The sequence below is a fragment of the Fundulus heteroclitus genome, chromosome 10 (assembly GCF_011125445.2).
Source record: "Fundulus heteroclitus isolate FHET01 chromosome 10, MU-UCD_Fhet_4.1, whole genome shotgun sequence".
In the NCBI taxonomy this organism is placed as follows: domain Eukaryota; kingdom Metazoa; phylum Chordata; class Actinopteri; order Cyprinodontiformes; family Fundulidae; genus Fundulus; species Fundulus heteroclitus.
In genome coordinates, this window is record NC_046370.1 from 13720199 (window position 1) to 13747482 (window position 27284).

Consider the following 27284-nt stretch of genomic DNA (forward strand, 5'->3'; position numbering starts at 1 on the left):
TTTTTACATGAGCTGCAATATAAGGAGGCTGTGGTATTTATTTATTTATTTTTTACAGAAGTTCATCATACTGTAAGAATCTCATACCTCCCTGAGTCTAGTTTCAAACTTGTGAGATTGGGCTATTGTGAAAGTAATTTAAGGTGTCTTTCAAATCTGTACAAGTGGTGAAAGTAAATGTTGCCAGCCATTTATTTTAGAGGCTGGTTTGATTATTTAAACACCTGTAGGGGAAGTGTTCGGCGATCCATTAACTGTATTGTTGGTGAACTGAACATTGTGTACCTTAAAAAAACATGCTGAATGTTATTCTGCAGATGTGTTTGTAGCAGAAAATCCTGTGAGTCCTGAAAATGGATGAGCCAGGCCTTTTATTGCCGAGCTGGTGTCAGTTCGTTACATTCTCTGTGGAAATAAGTGAAATGATCAGAATCAACTCCAGTGCTAATTTCTGGGGATACATACCCCTAATGCACTACTGAAACACAAATGTATGTATTTATATCGATCCTCTCTCGCTTAGCTTTACATATATAGCGACGCATTTTGCTTAAACGGCAGGTCTTATTGAGAATTTGTCCACTTTTATGTCTCCTGGCCTGCTTTTAGAGGGGGGGGGGGCAGACAACCCGACCAGTCAAATCTCACCCTAGCTGTGAGACAATGTGCTAAACCCTCAGAAACAATTACATGCTCGGGACAAACTCGCTCGCTGCTGTTGGCTTAGTCTCTTCTTTTGTAAGAAAGGTGCTCTGAAAAACGAGATGGCACATTGCAGCGTCAAGCATCGAAAACAAAGCATTAAAAATAACAGCTTGTTTATCTGAGTGAGAACACATCAGGCTGGACAGACCGCAGCTAGCATGTCTGCGCTGTAAACAACACTCGTGCTGTGCCGAAACGAAAGCAGGTTTTCATGAATGAAGGGGAAGTTGTGAGACTGCAGTGGGCATTTTTAAATGAAAACGATATTATTTGATGGTTAAGTTTCATGATATGAACTTTCGTACACATTTCCGCTGTACGGGCATTTGCCAAAACTGACAGCTGCGGGAGCCAATAGAAAGCCTGGATTCAAAGCGAAAGGCCAGTAGCGATGCAGGGGGCGGATACAATCGCTGGTTTGTAACAGGACAAGCAGGTAAGTAAGATTTTGTGTTGTTATTTTCTTAAATATTGACTAACAGTCTACTTGTCAGATACGGTCCGTAACTAAGTTCAACCAGTGGTTTTTCCCTTTGAGCAGGCTTCATTTTAATATACTTTTTTTCCGGGCGAACGTACAAATGAGAAGGTGGTCATTGAGGAGTCTCTATGAGATCGGGAAGCAAACAGCTAACGAGTATTAGCATGTTAGCTTTCTAACGTTAGCTTCAAATAAACTAATGTTAATGTACCTTTAAAAAAAGAAGAAGAAATGCAATTTATTTATTTACTCGCTTTTCTAGAGGGTGCTTTTTCCCTTGACTTACTGCTCAACTCGGCCTTAATAGTGAACATTTTCAAACATGTAAAGAGTTTTTTTTCATCTTCAAATTTGAAACCGTAACGTCAATGTAGTTAGCCCGTTAGCTTTAGCTAAGCAGCTGGATGCGACGGACTCATCGATTCCATCACAGTTGAAAACTAAACTTTATGAGCTTGGCTGTGCGTTTCAAGGCTCAAACTGAATTAATCGTCGTTTTTTTACGTTATTTACTTAACTAGTTTGACGGTCTAGATTTTAACGAGGTTTATTTCAACTGTTAAAATGAATGGAGACCAATCCAACGCCCCAAAAATAAAGGGGATTTGTTTAAAATTGTCTCAGGTAAAACAGGAAAACAGAGATATGATAGTAAACATTTCTAAAGAGATCTATGTCAATGACTTGAAAAATGCCTGTGAAATAATGTCAATATGTGGTTTTTAGCAACATTTTCAAAACTACCCTATGCCAAAATAAACAATTTTATTCTGGAAATGAGCATTAAAATAACAAAATTACGTGTATAGGTCACAGACTCGCTGATGTTCTGGGGTAATCTATGCCCTTCAGTTTACATCAAAATCTGCACAAAAAAAAGCCCAATTTATTTATTTTTGTAAATAATTTGTATGTAAATTGGTATGAAACATTCAACAAGGAATTTCTATGTTTTTTTTTTTTTTTGGTGGTTAGAAAATGTCAGTTAATTCACTCGTAAAAGGATTTTATTCACCCAAAAAGGCGTGCTCTTTACTGTAGATTATACATTAACAATTGCTAACAGCTACAGAGATTATTTTTGCCTTTTAAACAAAATATAAGGCATGTGTATTCAAGTGAAACGTTAAAATTAAATTTGAATTTAGAATAAAACACAATTTCCCATGTTTAATGGAAACCAGATCTTATGTGGGTTTATAAAGAATACGCTCAAATACAGTACTGTGCAAAAGTTTTAGGAGTATATAAAAAAAAGGCAGCATCAATTCTTCTAGGTACACTTGCACACAGCTTTTGAAGGACTTCAGTTGGCAAGTTGTTCTAAACATCTGTGGCTCTAGGCTTCCTTAAATCATTCTGTCTCTTCATATAATCCAAAACACATGTAATGATGCTGAGATTAGGACTTTGTGAGACTTCCTGGACTTGTTCTTCTTTACGCTGAAGATGGTTCTTAACGACTCGGGGCCATTGTACCGCTGCAGAATACATTTGCGGCCAATCATACTCTTCTCTGGTGGTGCTGAATGATAGATATGTATTTGTCTGTATTTCTCATAATTAAAAACCTTATTAATTCTGACCAAATCTCCAACTCCATTTGCAGAAATGCAGCCCCAAACTTGCAAGGAACCTCCATCATGCTTCACTGTTTCCTGCATACGCTCATCATTTGTGCCGCTCTCCAGCCCTTGGGTGAACAAACAGCTTTCTGCTATAGCCAAAGTTTTTTAAATTTTGACTCAGCAGTACATGGCACCGGCTGCCATTTTCTGCACCCCCCAGTTCCAAGGTTATCATCGCCAGCGCATTTCGTCAGTTGTCAAAATTAGTCAGTTGTATTTAGGCCGTTACGCTGATTGAAAGTCAGCTTGACTCTTTGTCTGACATCTGGGCTCCCTTTCTGCAGGGTTTTCCACCACTGACCCATTCAGATCTGCCCAAATTGTCGCACTTCTTGCGGCAGCAGCGCACAGACAGACACAGTCCTCCCTGCAGCTTGCACAATGGAGCCGCTGCTAGAACAGCCAGAAGAAAACATGCAACCCTCTTTGTAGACAAGATAAACACAAACGCGTTGTTCGGAAGAACTTTTCACGACAAAAACCTCCCAGAAATGCTAAACTAACAGTTCAACACAGATGTTTGAGAGCAACATAAAAAGGTCGGTAAAGCTCTTGAATCTGCTTCAGTGCGGATGTAAACCAAACAACAAAAGCTTACGCTAGTTATTAGCTTACGGGCAGCCCAATGACAAGGTTCTGTCGGTCTGAGCTCCCCCTTCAGCTCAGGGGGGGAGCTCAGACTGGCTGAAGCAACAAAACATCAAAACAGATTCCCTGACTTTTTCCAAGTGTACCAATAAGAATTGATGCTGGTTTGAAGGCAAAGGGAGGTAACATCAAATATTGATATGATTTAGATTTTTCCTTTGTTTACTCACTTTACATTTTTTAAAATTGCTGGGAAAAAAAGAATTCTCTATATGTCTGAAAGTTTTCTTAGCTTACAGCATTTTTTCATACATGACTAAACCTTTTCACAGTACTGGAGGTATTTTAAGATGAGAAACTTCTTTATTGTCCCATAATGGGGATATTCAGGTGTGGCGTGGGCAAAAAGACAGTTATACACTAAATAAATAATGGGAATAAAACAGCTATTGTAATGTACAGTTAGTTCTAAAGCAATGAATTGATCAGAAAGGCTAAAATAAAAGTCAAAAAGACAACCAGAGTAAGTATTGCACAGTTACAGGCTATATGGTTTATTTTTAAAAATTCTACTGACGATCACCTATGTCAAACAGTTTTGTTGGACCAGAAGTTCAACAATAAGTATCAAATATGAAAAGAATAAATAAGGAATTATATTTGAGTTATGTTGATGTTATCAGAAGGTTTTGAAACTACGAGCCACAATAGCCACTAACACACTTTTGAGTTAACGCAGCCAGCAGCGATCACCAATAAAGAGATTGTAACAAAAACTGACGCATTGGTATTAACATTCACACTTAAAAAATAAGATTTCAAATGTCACCAAGGTTTTGTACTTGGGTTAAAAATTAAGAAAGTTGGAATATTTCCAAATGTGACACATGTTCCGTCACATTGAGAGGATCCAGCTCTGTCTCGGTCGTCCTCTATCACACCCGCTGCTTACTTTAGAAAAACTCATGCGTAAGTGGTAGCATCTGAGGGTTCCCATCTCTGTCCAGGTTACAACCTGAGTAATACGTAAAAAGCTGACTGCATCCTTTTTAGCAACTGGCACTTCAATTTTGTCCATTTTGCCTAATCAGAGAATAATCCCCTACGACATAACACCTGTATGAATATGTCTGCAATCACTGTTTGTTGGAAGAAATGACCTTTCGCTGAACCCAGACCTACACTTGTTGACGTCTGAACCAATTGGATTCCTTCCAGTTTACTTTTTCCAGACATGATTGTATTTTGAGCTAGTTGTAGTTGTGATGTAATGTTTGAGTTAACACGATGACCTGACAGCTGCGTAACCCTGAGGTTTCAACATGTGACCCTCTGTGATAAACACATTGGTGAGGGAATATAACCAAGCGCAACGGTTCAAAAACAGGATTTAAGTTAAAATGTGAGGGTTTTAAAAAAAAATCTTTAGTTTTTCTTGGTGTCAAAGACTGACTATACTTTACTGACTCAAGAAGTATGTAGATCAAGTTTTTATTAGTGACAAACTTTGCACTCAAAATTATGGGAGAAATTGTCCTGTATCAGATAAAGTAATGTGCAACACTTACTGACACCTAGTGGTCAATTTAAAGAGTGCAGCTTTCTAAAACCCCTCCCACATGGGGGAAACTGTAACTACAGTATGCTAGACATTATACTCATGCAGTACGATAGCATCAGTGATTATTATTGTTTATATTCACCTACTAAAAACGTCTCTACTTTTTTATTTTTGATGAGGTTCCATCCTTTAGTATTAGCTGTTCTTGAATAACTGAACGACTATACTTCTACATTTCTGAAATGGTTTCAATTAATGTTTTCCTGTTTCCTCCATTCATGGAGGTAATAAGAAAGTTCACCCCCATAGACGTGATCATTTGAGATACCTTTTAACTCACTTTTCTGTTGTTGCTGCACAACAAACTCATTTCATTTTGCATTAGTCTTTTACTATGTAAAAATGGCATGCGGTTTGAATATTAATCCTGTCAACTGTTTTACCTTCAGACGCTAAGATCTTATGGTGCGTTCACACCGAACACTGTTGGTCGCTGTGATCTTTGCATAGATAAACGGGAAAACAAACAAAAAAAAAAATCCAGGTTTTAAACCTGTTTCCTAATCACAAGGTTTGTATGTTATAAACCCTGATTGGACTCAAACAAGCAGGTAATTCTTCTTAATCCAGACTTAGGTACAGCATTAGCCATGATACACAAGAATTTTTTTACTAAAACCGTTCTTCAGTTGTAAACCAAATAATTATATTGAAAAATTAGTGATAGAAACAACGGTCAATGAGCGATTTGCTCAGTTCTCCTTATTTCAGAGATGTAATGATCTATTGTCCATTCAAAAAGTTAGTCAAGCTGATTTATACAATGAGGATGTTCGCATGAAATTACAGCTGCACAACACATTGAATTTTAATTGTCATCACATTATTAGTGTGTCCAGAAATTATAGTATAAACTGACTTTTTGGATTCATACCTTCCCTTTCTCCGTGTCAATGAATTATGCAGCAAGTGGGATAGACTTTCTTTTAGACGCTTTTACACATTCTTTTGGGATTCCCGCGGGATGGGAATCAACTTTAATAATCGTGCCGTGTTTGGGACGGTGCAGGAATAAAAAGTTACCAGTAGCACACGGGAGCGGGAACCAATATTAATTAAAAGGTTAGCGCATTTAGCTAACGGGAGTTTGGAGTCCCATCATCACGTCCGTCTGTGGAAATGCATGAAATAACCCAGAAAGCACAAGGAGGGAGCAGAGAAGCCAAGTGGACGCAGCTGAATGTATCAAATAATGGATGTTTGTAGCAAAAAGTGCGACTGCGAGAGCAAGAGCTGAAGCTAGACCCACCAGCCAGTCTGTCTGGTGATGAATATTAGTAACTGAAGAAGGAGGAAAAGAGAGCGACGTGATCCAGCGGAGACAGATGTAGGAGGAGGTCAGAATAGCTCCTAACGGCTGGGAAGAACTAGCCGAAGATGTTAGAACTAGCAGGTTGAATTAAGAACCTAGAAAAGCCTTATTTGTCTCAAAAGGAAAATGTTCACTGTCACAGCAGCATTTTTATTATCGGCATACAATAATAAATATGTCCACAAAACCCTTCTGCTGTAAGATAAATGCGTCAGCATGTCCAATATAACGCAACAGACAGATGTTTAGTTTTACTCAAGTAAAAGTAAAAGGTAGTCATCCAAGAAGTTACTCAAGATTTAAACAACAGGCTGCTTAAGCAGGCCTATTAACTGTACATAGTTAATGATTTAATACTCAAAAATCAGATAATCAGGAAAAAAAATCTAAGGTTTTGTGCAATTTCTGGAATTTCAAGGACTTAAATACAAAAGTAAAAATGGCATGATTACAAAATAAATTCAGGCAGAAGAATTAAGCAAACAAACCCTAACCCTAAGAACAAAAAACGTAGGACCGTCACTGCCATTTTTGAACTTTTATTTATTAACCAGGAGTGGGATGGGAGCGGGAGTCATTTCAGCGGGACAAGATTTATAATAATTTATAATAATAATTCTTGTAGTAGCCATAGCTTTGTTGCTTTATACTGTATGTTTCAGGGATTAATTGCAGTGTTTCAAACCAAATACACAATGCACCCAGCTGGTATTTAAACCACAGAGCACTTTACTTTAAGACTCTTATTTTGAAGGTTTTGTCTTTACAATAGAGTAGAAAATACTTGTTCTAGTCACCGGTAAGAGCAGACTCTCTGACACAATGGCATTAGACCAGTAAATCTCAGAAGCTGGTAACAAGTTAAACGGGCAAACTAGACAATTCTTGCCACCCATGACTGAAATAACTCCTGTTTTTATTTCCAGTTTGGCGTCGTCATAAATCACGATCGTAACAAGTGGTGTGCTCAGAGATTTTATTTTAAAATGCATAAATAAGGGGTTTGTTATTTATTTCTGCTCTATATATCCAAGAGCTGTGGAGGCAGGCCAAGTTTAACTGTTAAACGTTAATAAAATCTTTTGAGTTTTTGAGAGAAACAAAATCCTAATTTAGATGATTTGAGACTAATTTAAAACAAATCCTGTCTTGGTGATCAGATCACTAAACCGACCGATATAACAACAAACTCTGAATGAGCTGCTTTGTCTTGAAAAATACCGTATGTTTATTTCTATTGTAGTTTGACGTTTTAACATCTGTATTCATTTCTCATGTCTGTGTGTTTGCTCTATGTTTTAGGTTTTTAAGTCACAACCGGATTTATGGCTCGTTGGATTACTGAGTGGACTGCGTCCACGATGGAGTTAAAGGTAATCCTGAACTACTATTATGTCAGTGTTTGCGGTTTGTGTTTCACAGAGACCGTCGGGGATGTTCTTTCATGGTCGTCGGTGGTGGTCAGCGGACGATAGTGGATGAATCCTCTTAGTTGTAAAACTTAGCTCAAAGAAATAGCCGCTGGGGGACGAAGCTACTTTAGATTTGTTGGTTCAGGGTATCTCTGAGGAAGTATTTCAGACAGCTGAGACGGGAACAATGTGTCAGGAAGTGTTGGGAACGCCTTAGAAACCATGAGGGGTCATCAAAGGACCACTTAAATCCAGCATCTTGGCACGCACTCTTGTAGCAACCTGAAGATTGGCACAAAGTAAGAATATATTGAGTTATATTTCTTGGTTGCAACGTTTATTAAAGAAAAATGGATTCACGTTTGAAGATTTTCACGTTTGTTGGTGTTCAGGGTGACGCAGATTTTGCTCAGCGCCGTCACGCAGCTTTTCTTAGATTCTCAGACCGTGTCACTGCTTGGTTTAAACATTGAGAAGACATTAGAGGAGCAGGATTAATCCTGGCAACATGCGTTGCCTCGGATAACCTCTTTTGTACACAGGAAGTCATAAACAGCTGTTTATTTAAAGCGACAGAAGATAAACACAAGGAGCTTGTGCAGAAGTAGCCACGGCAGCATGAGAAAGTTGAAATGAGCCATTAACTGCAAAATATGTTACAACTGGGAAGCTTCTCTGATGTGCAATGAATGTGATTCAGATGTCTTACTAAAGCCTACACACGACGCATGGGTAGTATCGCTATGTATTAAAATCATATCAGTCTTATTTAGGCAGGGCTCGTTTATTTCTAAAGCACTTTTCAGTAATAAGACGATTTAATAAACTGTTATTTTAATCAGGCTAATTTCTATCCTTATCTGCCACTGCAAAAAGGGAACTAAAAGTAACATTTTCTGGAAATGAGTGTATTTTTCCTTGATTTGAGCAGCTAAAAAAAGAATATTTGCCAATGGAATAAGAGTTTTGCACTTAAAATAAGAACATTTCATCACTATTATCTTATTTCAAGTGCAGGATATCTAATTATCTTATTTTAGGGGTAAAAAATACTCATTCCACTGGCAAATACTATTATTTAGCTGCTCAAATCAAGGGAAAATATTCAAATTTTCAGAAAATTTTACTTACTTTTAGTTCCCTTTTTGCAGTGTGTCAATCTGCACGCTTCGTTCCCTTTGTCAGGAGGTCTAGATGGAAAACTTAATGAAAGAAAAGGGAGGGATATATTGTGAGAATGTTTTTATGCTCAAAATCACAATCTAAACTTCAATTAGTGTATTATTAATTTTATTGGGTTTCACTAAAAGAATCAATAGATAAAATGTTAGCACTCAGACTTGTGTAATGATATAAACAAACGGAACAAATGCCAAAACACAAAATAGAATTAAAAAGGATTGTGAAAGGGTTGAAAAGATTTTCAACAGATTATTAGCTGATAACAGATTTCGCTTTGTTGAATAGTGTTTCTTTAAGGGTAAACGCACGGTTTATGTGATAGGGCTGGGCGATAAATCGATTAATTCGGATTTACAATTCTTTAAGATTTCATTTTTGGAAAATCTGGATTTTATTTTGCCAATACACTCATTGGGTTTCCATGAAGAGAACAGCATGTGATGCTGAATATATGTTTAGGCAAAATTATTGTCAAAATATTGTTAAGTGGAAACTTTTTTTTTACCATAATACGAGGTACTTCATTTACTTATTTAGTTTGATGTTTACAAGTGAAGCCTGTTCTTAGCTCAATGTGTAATACCACTAGCAGCAAATGTTTTGTTATATTTTCATTGTTTATAATGGCACGGCTGCCATCTTGTTTTACAAGCATGTTTCACCGCTTGTTTTTAGTTGCACTTTGAATTCAGGTCAACTCCCTGACGAAATGCTTGACATAAAAAGCAAGGTTTTAAAATAATTTCTTTAATTTCTTTTTATGAAACAAAAAGGAGGAAAAAATCGATTAATCGGGTTTGGTATGATAAAATCGGAGAATTATTTTTTAATCCATATCGCCCAGCCCTATTATGTGAATAATTAGTATTTCCCCGAATATACTCGACATGAGTTGAAAGGAAGGTTTTCAGTTATTGAGTAGCGGGGTCTCAAAAGAGGAAGGCTTGGAGGTCGGGTGCCAGAAAACGCCACCATCACAGGACAGAAAGAAGCACCTCTTGGCGGGTCAGACGCTGTTTACTTCGCCGAATACAGTGTGGTTCTCTTCTTTGGGTTCCGTGAGCTCTCTCAGCTGGAAAGGATAGTTAACCGTGACCCATAGTCGTTCTGTTGCTCTGGGGATTTCACACTGAGGCTGGTCTGCTGTTGGACCGGTCACTCTTCTCTCATTGAAATTCAGAACCAAACAACTGCCAGTTCGAAGACAGTATTTTGCTTAAGAGTAACGAGGAGCGGGGTGAATCAAAACGCCGCTGAATTTTAAGCCAATTAAACGCAGCTTCTTGTTTCGGTGTGTTGTCGGTTAGTCCGTCCTTGTCATCCGTCTCTCCTCCGTGCTCTTAGTTTTCACCGCTGACTCAGCAGTCAGAGTTTTCTGAGGTCTCACTAGCTGGAAGCAGCGTGCTCACCGTCCACTAGACGCGCTGAAATATTCTTAGCAGTGGGGGAAAGGACAAGGTTTCATTGTGTTGACTGAGCGCCAGCCTTAGCAGGACAAAAAAAAAAGGAATTAACTTTAAACAGCATTAGTTTGATATGTATGAACACGCATTTGAGTTTCACTAAATGTTTTTTAAAAAATCAGAGCATTACTTTGTAAGCCAAAACATTGCATGTAGGCAATCTCAAGGGCACAATTGGTTACCGTATTTTCGAATCATAAGGCGCACTAAATATTATTAAGTGTGGAATATCACTCCGCCCCTTCATGTACACAGTTCTCTCCTGAAGCTATCCGTCTCTGTCGGGAGGACAGAGTAGTTGAACTACACTGTCCAGACATGTAACATAAAGCCAAAATAAATGTAACTTTTATGTTGAATTAACTTACCGTATTTTCCGGACTATAAGTCGCTCCGGAGTACAAGTCGCACCACACATAAATTGCATAATAAAGAAGGAAAAAACATATATAAGTCGCACTGGAGTATAAGTCGCATTTTTGGGGAAATTTATTTGATAATATACATCATCAAGAACAGACATGTCATCTTGAAAGGCAATTTTAAATAAAAATAGAACGGAGGCAACAACAGGCTGAATAATTGTACGGTTAGCTTACGCTACATGACACAACTGAGAACGTGCCTGGTATGTTAACGTAACATATTAAAAGCTATTCAGATAACTATAGCATAAATAACATGCGAAGAAGTTAACCAAAGCGCCCGTGTCACTCCAAATAACTAAAATCCGGTGAAATCTTCATCCTCTGTGTCACTTTCAAATAACTCTGTTAACTCCGGACGTAGAAGATGCGGCACTTCCGCTCTACGTCGCTTACGTCTGATTCAACACAAGCCTAGAGCGCCATCTTGCGGTTTGGTTTGAAAATAACAGGTGTAATGATATACCCGTAAAAATGTGTAATAATTTCACACATAAGTCGCTCCAGAGTATAAGTCGCACCCCCGGCCAAACTATGAAAAAAACTGCAACTTATAGTCCGGAAACGACGGTACTAAGTTTATTGTTGCTAGTGCGTACTCCGGGCGTGTGCTGCCTAAAGGCTCCCACATACTCGGGCGTACTGTGAGCTGCGCCGACTCGCCCCAGACGTTTTACCCTTCATAGTCGAGCATACTGTTGCCTACATTTCTTGTGGCAAATTGTTACAATTCCCACATTTCTGCCAGTGAGACAAAGCGGCAGAACGGATAATAAAATGTGATTAGCTAGCTGAGCACCTAGAGCCGTTTCTTTTCCAGCCGGTGTAGGTACCAGATTGGCTCGGGCGCTACCCGATGACGTCTACATATGGCAACTCAACTCAAACAAACTAGATTATGCCCGCGGTCTCCATTTGTTACAAATCAATTTTATTTTGTTAATTTACGGTTATTTTCCTGTAAATTAGTCGAGGCATGAACACTTTTAACATCATTTTGGAATACTTGTGTGGTAGTCTGACAATTTAATCGGTAATTTTGCAGGATCAAAGAAGTTACAACCTTAGAGAAATTTAATTCCTCCAATTTTTTTTAAGTTGTGAAGGGAAACTAAACCATAAACTCATTTCATTTTTAATAAAAGTCAGCAGCCAAATTTTATTTTATCACGGCATTCATCACTTTAAAATCAATAACATTCATTCCTCCTTTTTGTACTGATGTTGTTCTTTCTGATCACATGTTTTTTTATTATTCCAGATGAAATTGTGATGAATTTGATTATTTTTTTATTGTGGTATTTGGTACATTTAAGATATATGATGGATAAATTAGTCTGGCTAGCCCTTCCATTTTTGTTAACAATATTCTTCCAAACATTAAGCCAATTGTCAAATATTTGTTGATTTATTTTTATTTTTTTATTTTTTTTGTAAAATGGCTTGAATATTTGTTCAAGCTTTTGAGAAAAAAGAAACCGCTAAATTAACTTAATAAAATTGATTTGTTACAAATGCAGACCGCGGGCTCTATGTAGTTTGAGTGGCGTTGCCATGAGGTGACGTCATCGGGAGGCGCAGGGACCATGGCGATTTTCTTCGTTAAATTGTCCGTTTACAAACCGCAATCCCGCTCTCGAATAAAACCTACACCCCGCTATAATTACTTTAGTAAGTTGTCCAGACCAATTACAATATTTTGCGCAATTGAGCAAACGTTAAACCAACCATGTATAGTGACGTCATCAGAAGGCGCAGGACCCGAGTCAATCTGGTACCTACACCGGCTCCAACCGCACACTTGTCAGTGAGAACAGAGAGAAAGTGTGATGCCGCGCGACCGCCTGCTTGGAGCAGCTCAGTGTATGAAGCTTTGTGTCACATATAAAACAGTTTGATGTAAAGACTTCTTGCCTCCGAGAAGTTTATAGTGTGACACGTACCTGTAAGCGCAGAGTCCACCTCCAATATGCGCGGAGTATGTGGGGGCCTTTACATGAACGCACTTGTAGTTTCGACATTACAGTCAGGCAGTCTTGTAGACAGCTCAGGGGTCTGATCGGGTAGTGACACAGTGTACCGTAATGCTCCAAATTTCCATTGAGCGGAGCGGCTTCGTTGCTAACCAAAGTGGTACTTACACATGTTAACTGATTTTGAGCGCATTTTACCACATAAAATCGGTCAGTAAGCACAATTTTAATCCAGCGCACCAGATTATTAGACGCACCATCAATTTTTGAGAAGATTTAAGGATTTTAAGTGCACCCTTATAGTCCGAAAAATACAGTAGTTTTCAGCCATCAAAGCTGGAATAGTGACGCGTTCACTTACGTGTGCACGAGTATGTTGTTGGTCGGTTATTGTGCATTTCTTAACTCTACTTGTGTTTGTCTTAAATACTTAAAAAAAAAAAAAAAAAGATCCAGAAACATATTTAGCATAACTGTGGAATTTTCCCTTTAGTTGGAATGTGCTTGTGCGGTGCGATTTGAACAGCAAGCTCTAATAAAGTTGGCAAAAAGAGGAGTGGTGAATCGTTCACCCAGCAATTTTTGACCTGGTGAAAGTCTGGCTAGAAACCACCAAAACGGCAAAGACATGACACGGAGAGATGAGCAGAAGCAGCAAGGGCAGTTCATTTGTGTGCGACCACTCTGAATTCAAAGACACGGACACGTGTATAAACACATGATGTGATGCTCATGGATGTAATGCTCTGGGTTCTCAGCCCCACAGCGCAACAAAACCTCAAATTTAAACCACAGAGGGCTCCATTAGTGACTAATACAGAGAGCGACTGGAATTTCTTCAACCAATTTGGCGAAAATGTAAATGCGGGTTTAGCATTGAGTAGCTGTTTCAAATGCTGTTGTCTAAAACTCTGTGGGTAGTTCTTTTAAATCATCATTCGATATTAATCAAAATAACTAGTTGTATTTTTTCTGTGGTGCAGTCTACAAGAAATCCGATTTCTCAACCCTGATGATAGCCCATCAGAAATACCGTTTGTTTGAAACTGAAAAAACAAAAATATATCACTCACATTTTGCTGGTGGTTCATTAACAAAATCTAAATATTTTACCTTATTGATTATATTACCTTGTTGAATATATTTAAAGGGTTGTTTTTTTTTTTTTTTTTTTATATATATCTTTCTGTGGTATTTGTTGTTTGCTGTGAATGTGCACACTGGGCAAATTTGCCCCGACCTTTAGAGAGCTATGTTGCATTTTGTTTAACTATTTAATGTTATTGTTATTCTTGGTGTGGACAGCTAGTAGGCTTACAAATGAGAAAATAAATGAGTGTGTAAACACATAATACAGAAGATGGAGATATATTTTACATATTCCAAACAGAAACAATTAAATAGATGTTCTGTAATTGTGTTCTATACAAATACATTATATTTGTAAATTTTCATGCACATTTTCATTTCATTCAGAGGGGTGCTCGGGATTTGTTTCTCATAAAGTGGAGTTCTGTTCGGAGGATGGGATAAGTTAACGTCTTCCTTCAGTACTTAACTCTTTGGAGCTTCACTTTGATTAAACAGAGACGCGCTTTTATGGCTGATCAGAGTGGTGCCCAGACAAAAATACAATTATTTCAGGTTAAAACCAATCATGTTTCATTTTTCAAATTATTAATTTTATTTACCCTGGGGGAAAAAAACATAGGATTCAAAGCCTCTTTTTTTTGAGAATGCCCTGGCATAGATGTTCAAAGCAGCACTGATATACGATATACATTTAATATATGACTATTTTTTTATATTTTATACACCATTGAGCCTCAATTTACACAAATAAAGCAATGTTAAAAACGCTAAAGTATTACAGAGGTTCAAGTGAGCTGTATTTGTTTATGTTTTACACTGCATTACTTTTCTAGCCTCACAGCAACAAGGTCCTGGTTTCCAATCCCATGCCTGGAGTTAATCCAGGTACACTAGTTTCCTCATCCTTGTTGGCTTATTCGGTGACTCTAAACTGGCCATAGTGTGTGAAAGTATGTATGTCTCTGTGTTGCTCTCTAATGGAATGGAAACCTTTCCAGGTTTTGTACCCTGCCTCTTGCCCTTTAACCACTGCAGACACCTGGCACCAGCCCTCACCCCACCCTACCCTACAAGGATTAAGTAGACAATAGATGGATAAATAGATGGCTCTTCTTTCAGATAGTTACCATGTCTGAATATGCTTGTCCATGCCGCTGTATATGTTTTAAATGGAATGGGCATGTCTACAAACCCCAACCTATCAGAGTTGTCAAAGTAGATAATGAAGTACTTCAACATAAATAGCAATCTAATTAAAAGAAAATGCACCACATTTTGAAAGTGGAACTGCATAGAGATGGCAAAAGTCCAGTTTTTGCCCCACCCCAACTAACCAGCAGGGGAGTTATCTTTTCCTGGCGAGTCTCCTCCAACACTAAAAGAGTCATCTGCTGAAGGTAAGATATTAACTGGTCATAACTTCTCAGCAGAACCCCGCCTCAAATAACACAGCTATCACTTTGAGGGATAACATGGGGTTGTGTTTGCTAAAATTGGAAATAATTGGGGGGGAAAAAAGGAAGCTGTCTTAAACGTCCTCTGTTAACAATGACTTTTATTATTTTTAACAGAGGGCATTACACATAGTCTTTAGGGGGAATTGATGCTTTTAGCAATTAATCAGCTCTGCAAATAACTCAATAGTTTTCTATCAATCTGCAGGATTTTAAGAATGGAAACTTTAAAACAGCTTTTAACACATTAAACAGAAAATATAGAAAAATATGAATTTACAGTTTGTAATGGTGTGTTGTGTATATACAGTCATGGACAAAATTGTTGCTATCCATCTGTTAATCATAGAAAAGCCTACAGTGGTCACTGAAATAACTCAAAACTGACAAACGTAATAATAAGTAAAATATGTACTGAAAAGTTACTGATGAAAATCAGACTCTGCCTTTTGAATTTTGGGTTCAACAGAATCATTTAAAAAAAAAACTAATGAAACAGGCCTGGACAAAATTGATGGTACTTGTAACTTAATATTTTGTCTTGCGAGCTTTTAAAGCAATCACTGCAGTCAGACAATTTTTGTAACTGTCAATGAGACATGTGCACCTGTCAACAGGTATTTTGGCCCACTCTTCATGAGCAAACTGCTCCAGTTCTCTCAGGTTTGAAGAGTGCCTTCTCCTGTTCAATAGGATTTAGATCAAGGCTCATAGAAGGCCGCTGCAGAATAGTCGTATAGCCTCTCTTGGGTGGTTCTAGCTGTGTGTTTTGGGTCTTTATTCTGTTGGAATACCCATCATCTGTTCCTAAGACTAAGTGTTCTGACACTAGGCAGCACATTTCTCTCCAGAATGCCGTCATAGTGTTATGATTTCACTGAACCCGGCACAGATCTGAGACGCCCAGTGCCAGACGCAGCAAAGCAGCTCCAGAACATAACCGAGCCTCCTCCATGTTCCACAGCAGCCACAGCGTTCTTTACCAGATGTGCTTTATTTTTGCGTCTGTGAACATAGAGCAGATTAATCTAACCAAAGAGCTCCAGTTTTGTCCCATTAAAGGACATTCTCCCAGGAGCTCTGTGGTTTGATAAACAAGAATTGTGGCAAATTCCAGTCTTGCTTTTTCATGATTTGCTTTCAACAACGTCTCCCATTAAGTCCACTTTGGCTCAAAGATTGACGGATGGTGGGATCTGACACTGATGTACCTTGACCTTGGAGTTCACCTTTTATTTTTTTTGGAGTTTGTTCTGGGCTCTTTGGTTATCATTCATATTATTTATCTCTTCAATTTGCCATCCATTTTTCTCCTGCGGCCGCTGTAGTCACTGGAACATGAAGCTGCTTGGAGATGGTCTTATAGCCTTTACTTTTAACATGCTTGTTTATAATTATCCTTCTAATCTTCTGAGACAACTATCTCCTCTGCTTCCTGTCACCAAACAGCACAGTGACTACTTGTAACCCTTTAAATATACAGACTGACTGGTTACAAGCTTGAAAAACTCAGCAATGCTATCTAAAGAACAGACCTGTTTGACATGTCTCTATGGTCAAGTCTTTTCTAGGGGTACCATCATTTTTGTCTGGGCCTGTTTCATTAGTTTATTTTTTTTTATAAATGATTTTGTTGAGCCACAAAAAAACAATGTCTGATTTTCATTGGTTAATTTTCAGTAATTTTTTGTATTTATCACTACTTTTGTCAGTTTCTTATTTTGTCAGTTTCACGTTATTCCAGAAACCATTGTGGGATTATCATATATATATATATATATATATATATATATATATATATATAATTTATAGATATATGATATATATATATATAGAAATAATATATTAGATTATATATATATATTATATAATATATATATATATATATATTTATATTACTTGAGCATCAGTGAAGACATTAAATTCTTAATTTGAAATTTCAGATGTCAAAATGCCTGGATGCTTGAAAATATTCAATATAAAGCCTCTTCCACTGAACACTTTTAATTTAGAAGATATGTCTGAACTTTATTTATTTATTTTATAGTAATAGCTACCTATATATCATGCTTACAATTATAGTAATAGCCACCTGTACATATATTCATAGTACATGTAAACTCTTATAATAACAACCATCTGTATATTATGCTATTGTACATATCTGTAAAAACTCTATTTATAGTAATATCCACCTGTATGTTATATTCGGTACATATCCAGCTGTAAATTTAGTTCACAATACTAGTTATCTATATATACATATCTGTACATATCTGTAAAAACTCTATTTATAGTAATATCCACCTGTATGTTATATTCGGTACATATCCAGCTGTAAATTTAGTTCACAATACTGGTTATCTATATATACATATCTGTACATATCTGTAAAAACTCTATTTATAGTAATTTCCACCTGTATATTATATTCGGTACATATCCAGCTGTATATTTAGTTCACAATACTAGTTATCTATATATTATATTCATAGGACAAATCTATCAGTAAAATTCTGTTTATAATAGTATCCATCTCTATATTTATTCAGTAAAAACCCATGTCTTGTACTTATGGAACCATTGTTTATCCTGCACTTGCTGCTATTGCACTTCTGGTTAGACCTAAACTGCATTTCGTTGCCTTGTACCTGTGCCTGTGTAATGACAATAAAGTTGAATCTAATCTAATCTAATCTCGGGTTTAATCACACATCTTGTTCTAAGTAAGTAAACAAGTTATAGTATTTTTTTTTTTGTAACTATTCATTTTGTATATTGTGTGCATTTTAATCTGGCACAATTTATGAAACTCGTTCCAGGCTGAAATCTCATAGATTTTTTTTCACATGGAGTAAAGCAGGTATGAGGCAGTTGTACTTTTGTCAATGAAACGTGATTGATACTGTAGTTACAGGGTTAATTTAAGTCATTAGTCCAGGTGCAGTGGCTTTTATGTCAGCGCTGTTTGGTCCTGCCTGGTGCTGTTTCCTAGACACCATGTGGTGTTTTATTACACCGAAGGGAACGCGCTCCTTCATCTGGCTACACCTTCTACAGAAGGCCGCTGTGGAGGTGGTGGGCGATTCAGATCCTGTTCAAAGTGACACGCAGTCTGGCCTCTGGAGGCAGTCAGACAGAAATAAGGAGACGCGGCTTGATCACTTTAAAGTATGGATAAGTGATCCCGTTCAAATTATGAATAACAACTAACACAACTCTAGTTTGCGTGAATGGTTTTGTGTGCTGAAAACGGGAGTGTGCGTGGAGCGGTTGATCCACGAGCATGCGGGAAACACGTCGAGCAGACCGAGGCAGCGATATTTCCAGTTTTACCTGCAGCTCCATCACAGCAGCCGGATAATAATAAGTGTGAAAGTGACACGGCGCCGTGTTGTTGTGTTTTTTTTTTTCTTCTTCTTCTTCTGTTTTTTTTTTTTTTTTTTTTTTTTGGGAGGGGGGAGACAGAGAGAATGCCCTCCTGTGGCATCTTCTTTGAGCTTTTCTGTCGGTTCTTATCTGCCCTTTACTCTAGTGGTGAAAACGAGAAGCGTCTCCCGCCTACAGCAGCGCACGCACACACATACACGCGCGCGCGCGCAGAGCTCTTCTATGTTTGTCAGACTCAATCCGACGGAGAGGAGCTAGCCGCCATTTTCTAAGCGTCTCTCCCTAAAACGAGAGAAAAAGCCTCGCGTCGAACCGTCCTCTGGATTACCCCCCTCTCGTCGGGAATCTGCTTTTTCGCTTCGGGATTGCCGTGGAATTGCCCACGTTTGAAGTAATCGGGGATAGGGCGGACTGTTTCGCGGCCTAGGGTTATAATATTCGCCGTGGAGGCGAGGCGAGCTGTAGATCGGTGATTCGCCCATTGCCCGAATCCGGAACGAAGCCGAGAGGCTCCACGAAGCGGGCCCCTTTCCGCACCCTGGCTGCATTTTTTATTTTTATTTTTTTTTTTGTTGGGATTTATCGATGGCAGAGTGATCGAGAAAAGCCCCGCGTGTTGTGTTGGTACTCTTGGTTTTTTTCCACCCGAACTGCAGGGGACTGTTGCCGAAATTCCCTCGGATAGTGCAACCTCGTCACGTGGTAGGTTCCTCCTTTTTCTTTGTTAGCGAGCTAACCAGACTGCCTGGCTGGGTCTACTCCCAACTTCTCTGCTTTTCACAGACCTGCTTCAACTACGCGCACCACCCGAACCCATTCCGGCTCCTGTGCGAAAGTAAGGCCACGGACGGGTGCTGTAGATTTGGAGAGGAGGGGGGGGGGGGGACAAGCTATTTGTGTTCATTTCTGTAGTCTAATTACAATGCAGACCGTGTCTCCACTCTGCAATCAGTCGTAAAAAACGTTGTTTAAAATAGTTCTCAGACACAAAGATGTCTGGTTATAATGCCCACGTTAGTGTCTGCTATGCACCGGAGCCTTGTTTTATAGTGTTCATGCGTTGTGCGTGCGTTCAGCGGCGCTCTTGTCAAATTAGACGTTTTTTTTAAGTTTAGGCGTAATTCCCTCAACTATCGCCGCAAGTGCGCGCAGGTTACGCAGGCACTTTAAATGTTTACTCGCCCGACGATGTTGATTGGGGAGGGAAAAAAAACAACAATCCAAAACTCTTACAGCTGGTTTCTCCTAGCTAATGGAAAAATAGACGAGTATTAAAGCTACATAACAGCGGGGATGAGGGGAAATGTGTCGTTTCACTGCAGCTGGCTTGTGAGAGGAAAACGCCAGCCTGCCTGGCCAGCAGGTTGTTTCTTGCATCAGCAGCGTTCTTGGGCCAACATTAACCAGCAGCGAAGCGCATTCATTTCCACGCAGTGGACCAGATATTTATCTCTCCGGTTCTCCAGTTTGCGCGATCGTATTTTTCCTCTTTCTCTCTTCCCCTCCTCCCTCCTTCCTCCTCTTCTCCTTCTTTTCTTCCCCCGTCACCTCCTCTGGATACGAAGTGGATCATGTGCTGCCTTTCCGCCTAAACGAATTGAAATTTTAGTCCAATGAAGTGGTGCACACACAGCGCCGAGGCGCAAATCTGCCCCCCCCCCCTTCTTTTTCTTTTTTTTTTTTTTTACACGCACAAATGCTCTTGTAAACACCAGGAAGACATTTTGATGATTACGTTATGGTTGGCCAACGTTGGATCTGGACGATTTTTTCTTGTCGCATCTCTAGTTTCACAGGAAGGAAATAAAAAAACAAAAAAACACGCGCAATTATCGTTACGTCTTTGTCGACGTTGATCGCTTTATGTCCCCTCTCCCCCTCCCTCCTCCTCCTGCGGTGTAGCCCGGACTCGTTAGGCGTGTTTGGAGCCGAATCGGGGGCTTTTTAGATGGATGGATCGCATTGCATAATCTGCTTCGGAAACACCAACATGGCGTAGTGCGCGCCGACTAGAAACTGCGGTGAAACGCCGAGCCCCCCCATTCATGTGAGCCTGCAGATGATGCGCCGAGATGCAGCTTTCTTATCTCTCGCGATTTGAAGGCAGCCCCCGTTTTTTTTTTTTAAAGTTTCCCATGAATACGGCATGCGGCTGGCACGGGAGATATGCTAATGGTTCAGACAATGCTTCTGTGCCATTGACATTCTCCTTCGCATGCGGGATTTCTGAAGCAGCTTCCTTGCTATGATCTCAGGGAAAGTGTTTTTTTTTTTTTTTTTTTTTAACAAAGAGTTGAGGTGAAACGAGAGAGCAACCCTGGCAGGATGACATCATTTGCTTTGAGCTAATGCTGGGGCTAAATCCACCTACTTACTGGGCATGCAAGGAGCCCTGCTGAATGCAGCCTTGCCAGGGCACATGTAGGGCACTGGGGTTTTGGGCAAGTTGCATCGGTTTCTCCTGTTTTTTCTCTCCTCACCAGATTTTTTTTTTTAATTCCTCATTCACAGCATTTTATGTAAATGACATTGAGGGCCTGTTTGCACGTGCATGCTTGTAGTGGGGAATTATTTAGTGGCCTTAGCTCAGGTGACTGCTGTTATTCCATCTGTATCCTTTGCATCTTATTTCCCCCAAGGTCAGGGTATAACACTTTCTGTTTATTTTTGATTGAAGTTGGCCCCCTTTTGGAATACATTTTTGGGAATTATATTGTTAATTAAATGATTTGGTGCAAAGCAAGGGAATAACTTGGTAAAACAAGTTGAATATAAGAGGATATTCCTTTTTATTTCAAATATTCTGTTTTATATGAATATATTTTTGCTTCACTTCACAGTTTCTGGGTTTGAAATGAAATCCCAGCCATTCCCCAGTTCATTTACTTCTAATAGTTCACTTAAACCGTTGTTTAATGGTAATCACTAGTTTTATTACTTCCACTATTTGTCACTAATGTTTTGTTAAACTTGCTGCTTTTTGATTGGGTGTTGGTTTGTAATTTTCCAGTCACTGTATAGCCCTACAGAACCAGTTGTGCAACTGCTTTATTTATATGTTGTGTATAGGTTCAGCCTCGGTCATATTGTGTTACAGATCTGAAAATAGTTTAATACAGAGGTAATGGTTTGGAATTATTGCCTAATCTAATCCAAAATTAATTTATCTTTTTATTTTTAAAGCAGGTTTTTAGGTTCTCTGCCCTATAAGTTAACCTGATTAGCAAAGCTGGCGGTGTTGTGAAATCAAAAACCTTATTTTAGGCGTGTTTTTAGCCTTCCGCCCGTGTCTATGGCTCCATGTTAATGTTTCTCTTGTTCTTATCTTGTTCTTGTCTTATTGTTCCTCCGTGTTGTCACCAGGCTGTCCTCAGGTGGGGCAGTAAGCGGGTGGAGTGGAGCAGGCCGAGGTGCCCGTCCCTCTGCACTGCATGGCTGCGATGGCGCCCGCTCTCACCGACGCCCCAGCCGAAGCTCACCACATCCGCTTCAAACTGGCTGCCCCATCCTCGAGTCTCTCACCGGCCAGTTCAGAGAACAACGGTAACGCCAGCAACATCCTCATCCACAGCAGCGGCCCCGGCAAGTGCAAGGTCACCTCCGAAGAGTGCCCTCTTGACTTCTGCGGCGGCGACCAGGAAGAGCAGGAACAGCAACCCCAGCCCGACTCTGTGTCCCAGGCCTCCGCCTTGGGTAAACTCCAGCCACTGGTGGCTTCTTATTTATGCTCAGATGTGACATCTGTCCCCGCAAATAAGGAGTCAATCAAGCTGCAAGGAGTCCTCATCAAACAGTCTGTGCTGAAAGGCCACAGAATCCTGCCCGGTTCCCTGCTAAACGGCGGGGGAGACTTCCTCCTGAGGAAGAGGCAGGCGATCGAACTCTCTAGTGGCCAGCTTAAAAGCCTCATGAGTGGCAGCACCAACGGCAGTGGCCAGCCCATGGCACCTGTCAACGGCCTGGCCAAGAAGCTGGCCAGTATGTCGGGCTCTAGCTGCATGGTCGCAGTGAACGGCGACAAACCTCCTGCCACCACAGAGTCCCAGAACCAGCCGTCGGCCTCGGAGAGCGTCGCCGCTACCATATCGGGGCACATCCCGGTGAAGGAAGCCCTCAAACAGAAGCATTCCTCCGGGGGCGGGAATAACGTCGAGCCGCCGGCGCTTCATTCTACTGCCCACTCATCCTTTAACCACGACAACCCGGACTCAGCTGAGCAAGTTAGTTTAAGCGAAGCTAATTCGCAGACTCCTACCGCTCCGCCACAGGGTTCTGATGGGGAGAGACCGGGCAGCAGCCAGCAGGGATCCCCAAAATGCACAGCTACGCTAGAGCCTCCGCTACCCTGCAGCTCCTCCTCAGACACCCTCGACGCTCACGTCCGAGAGCGCACGGCCCTCAACAGCAAGCGGCAGGCCGAGATCGAGAGCCGCCTGCGGCGCCTGCGCAAGCGTCTCCAGGTGGTGCAGGCCAAGCAGGTGGAGCGGCACATCCAGCAGCAGCTGGGCGGCTTCTTGGACTCGGCTCTTAGCAGGCTACGAGCCGGCAACCGTAAGTCGGAGTCGGCGCCGCATTCAGCCGCGTGGAGGACCGGGCGGCACTACTCGTCCAACAACAGGGACGGCCTCGGCCGCTTCCTGAAGAGCGGCTCGGTGCCCCTGGAGCTGGAGAGGCTGTATCTGAGTGGCTCGGCCAACCTGCACTCAGCGGAAACCGCCTTCGACTCTGACGTAACAGAGAGTAGCTCTGGTGGGGACTCTGACCTGGAGGAGGAGGAGCTGTCCAGAGTGGACATTGAGCAGCGACATGTCAAAATGTAAGTGCGGTGTCTTCACACACTTCCACACCTCCCTTTTTTTTTAAATTTGTTGTTCTTTTACCAAATCAAACCCCCGGCACTGTACTGGATGAAGTTCAAACCCTCATTTTGAGTTGTGAAAACACTTCCTGTGAACCTCCGTGGTGTTTCCAGGCTCTCACGCCTGTCACGCTACCTGGGGCGGCTAATCTGTCCAGAGAAAGTCCCTCCGTCTCCAAACGCTGCGATACGCCGCTCCGGCGTAGCAGGTGCTAACGGCGACTATAACCGACTGTCTCAGTTGTGCTTGGGTCAAACTACAGGGAGGGGTGGAGGTACGGTTCACCCGCGGATGCATGTGTGGGTGGTATCCTGTAGAGGACGCATGAGCTCAAATGGACTAAAGGGGGGGGGGGGGGGCTTTCCTGTCAAACAGTCCTTCCTCCTGAGACGGGCCAGGCCGAAACCCGACGTTCTGTTTATCTTTAGAGCAAAGCAGCGAGCACCAACAGAACCAGGCGGTTTTTATTTATTTTATTTTATTTGGATTAAAACCTTTGAGGTGGAATCAAAGAAGAAGGGGGGGGGGTTAGTGTATCCAGAGGCGTGGCGTTTGTTTTGCATGCTTCCTGTTGTAACGTCAGGTCTGTGTCAGCAGGGGCATGGAAATGTATTCCATGGGAAGTTCACATCAGAGTGCACATCTTGGTGTTCAGTGAGGGGGGGGGGGGGCAGTGTAGCAGGTGGTTTAGCAGTGTTAATGGAGTTACTGGTCTGTGGGACCGGGTGGATTATTAACCAAGTCGCTCTTTATTGTCCTTCTCTGTGTTGACTTTAAACCTTTGACCTAAATATCATCATATCCTAACAGGAAGCGTCTGTTGTGTGCAAAAACATTTCCTAGAGAAGTTTCTTATTCACACAATTTACATGATTTTATAGGCGGACTAAAAGAGCAGCACATAAAAACGGAGTAAATGATCATAACAAATGTTAACGTGGGGGGGGGGGTTGTAATGATTTTTGGTGCTTATAGATTTAATGCTGCGACAAGGGAAAGCAGATTTGACTGAACAACAAATCAAGAACTCTGTTGGTCCATAAAGCCACTTTAAAGGCACTTTAAGCATATATGGAATACATTTTAATTCCAAAAACACTGAAAATCTAAAAATATTATGATTCATCTGAAAGGGTTGAGTTTTTATTACTCGACGATGCAAGTACCTAAAAAGTATCTCAAAGGAAAACATGTGGACCATGGATCTATGTATATTTAAAGGTACATTTTTATATTCTCATTAGTTTTGTAGTTCGTTCCAATTCTGTATTTTCTACAGTGAGATTATTTTAAATAGCTTGAAGTAATCTTAGTAATCTTAATCGTTGCACTATTTTTCCCTTTTCGTTATTGGACACAATATGTTCACATAGCAAAATGCCCCACAGCTTATCAATGTTTAATATGTTAAGTCAGTGTTGAATATCCAGTTTCTTCCTCTTTGAAATGAGTTTATTGTTAATCGTTAGAACAGAACAAAAGCAAAAGGCGGTTTATGCTTAATTAGGTTTAACATCGCAGTTTGTTCTCCATCACGAAGGTTGGGGAGCACAGTTGGGAGCAGCATAGTTGATGTAAAATATGAACATGTAACAAAGTAAATGTTGTAGTCTTTTGTATTAACCGGATAATTAATCTATGGTTACTTGCTAGGAGGGCCTTGGCTTCAGTTTATGCAACTGTTGTTATCTTTTGGTATTTAGTTTGTTTTTATTACTCTGCTAGTAAAACATTTCTCGTTACAGCAAGAAGGTGGCCATAAAAGCACTGAATTATTTGCCAATCGCCATGAAACTGCAAAAAGAACATGTTAACTTTTAAATTTAAAAGACAAGCAACAAGAGAAACATTGCAGTTAAGAACCTATACAGCAGCAAAAACTTGAGTCCTCCTTTTCTTTTTAGAAACGTATTTTAGTGCAGTCTTGGTTGTTTAAAGCCAAAATATAAGGCTGTCACAGTTCTGTCACTTTAAAAAGGGAACCCTAAACAATTCCAGTATTTTCTTGAAAATAACATTTATGTTTTTAGGGAGTTTATGAATCAGAAACTCCACATGGCTCCTGAAATACCAAGTTCGGGGTCTTAAGAAGATCCCCAGTAATCCAGTTCCAGTCAGTTTACTTATGTAATGTCACTCCACAACAAATGCCATCTTAAGGTACGAACGGATCCAATTTATGTACAGAACGATGCAAAATCATATCAGTCCAATCATGTCCTGATTTTATTACGTATGTTTTTAACCAGTCCTACTTATAGCACAAAGCTGTAAAGTTTTCTTCACAACACCAGCTGTTAAAAGGTAATTTAAGGCAGTCACTGCCAGTTGACTTAGCAGCTATGTAACTAAAATAAGCGTCGCTAATAATGTGTATACATTATCTGAAACGAGATTTAAAATAAACAAAATGGCTCATTACAGCTTTAAAGATTATTTGTTTTGCATTTGTCTTTTTGTTTTTACGATTTACCAGCCGGCATTTCCTTTGTTCATATACTTTTGCATAACTTCTGTTTCTCTGAAGGCGAGCGGCTGTAAGAAAAACCTCTTGGGTAAATGCTGCCGTGCACATGGTATGGAAGTGTAGCCCCGTTGAAATAAGCTGATCATTTGTAAAAGGAGGTCCTGACAGAAGAGAAACTATTCCTTAAAGTACTTTTAAAGCAAATAAAGATAATTTAGTTCATTAGATTTACGTTGCTCTCTGTAAATGTGACAGTGCGTGGTCACATCTATGCAGCGGCGTAGTCTTGACATGTATACAAGCGGATCTTTCCACGCTGCTTCCGTTCGATCAGGAGTTAGTTTCTCATCACAGCCAGCGTGCCTCAGCTTGTTCCTGCTGTATTTGATGATGACTTTCTAGTGCCCACCCTTTCTAGGAGCTTTACTGCAAGGCAGCGAAAGCTTCCTTACTAACTTGGTCACCATTAGCATGCAGGGACTAATTGGTGTAAAGGCACAGTTTCTATTGCTGCATTTTGTGGAATTAACTGTTATTTAGTGAGTCAGCAGTTCTATGTAAAGTTTACGTACCTGCAGCACAGCAGGTCACTTGTGTAAGACCGTCTTCTGTTTAGGGAGGAACTACAGTCTGATATTAATCACTGACCGCTTTTTAAAGACAACTGTTGAGCCTGGTCTGCATTCATAATCCCCCAAAATACTGTTTAATCCTGCTGAAGTCAGTTTTTCTGAACTAACCATAATCTGAAACGCAGAGCTGCTAGTTAAAACTTGCTCTGTGAGACTATAGGGGAGTGTCACCAGTCGTTGGTATTACCCATACAATACAATTTGCGTGTAGACGGGAACCGAGGTTAACAGAACGCACAGTTTTTTTTTCTTTTTATTTATGAGCCGCTTGATGTCAACATTTAGCTTTCTGATTTTTTTATTTTTTATTTTTTTTGGGATGTGAATATTTTGAGTTTTATTAACGTGAAACTTACATTTGATATACCTTCATGGAGCTAGTGATTCAACAGGTTGGAAACTGGTTCTCGGCCCCGCTGAACCTTAACTCATTGTTAGCATATTTGTCTTCTAGGAAGTGAGGGCGTGCGCTTTTCTGAAGCCACACTTTCCCATACAGCGTTTGGCCTCGGTTAACAATTTCTGGCTGAAAGGGACTGCACTGCCAAAGACATACAATTTAATTTCTTTAAATCTGCAGCCTCTTGTTTTGTTTTTCTT

The 27284-nt window shown here is 40.2% G+C and overlaps 1 protein-coding gene across 4 annotated transcripts in view; it reads left to right on the top strand.

Moving 5' to 3' along the window:
• The first annotated feature begins 1122 nt into the window (after nucleotides 1-1122).
• Nucleotides 1123-27284, top strand: part of LOC105926445 (KAT8 regulatory NSL complex subunit 1) — a 60559-nt gene continuing 34397 nt past the window's right edge. For 2 of the 4 annotated variants that reach the window (XM_012862774.3, XM_012862778.3), the window contains exons 1-2: nucleotides 18940-19428; nucleotides 22090-23542. In XM_012862774.3, coding sequence (XP_012718228.2) covers nucleotides 22158-23542 — 1385 coding nt within the window. In that variant the 5' untranslated portion in view covers nucleotides 18940-19428; nucleotides 22090-22157. Of the gene's footprint in view, nucleotides 1142-7637; nucleotides 7709-18939; nucleotides 19429-19473; nucleotides 19562-22089; nucleotides 23543-27284 lie in introns of those variants that run through there. The other 2 variants (XM_021316560.2, XM_012862777.3) reach the window with 2 other exon arrangements.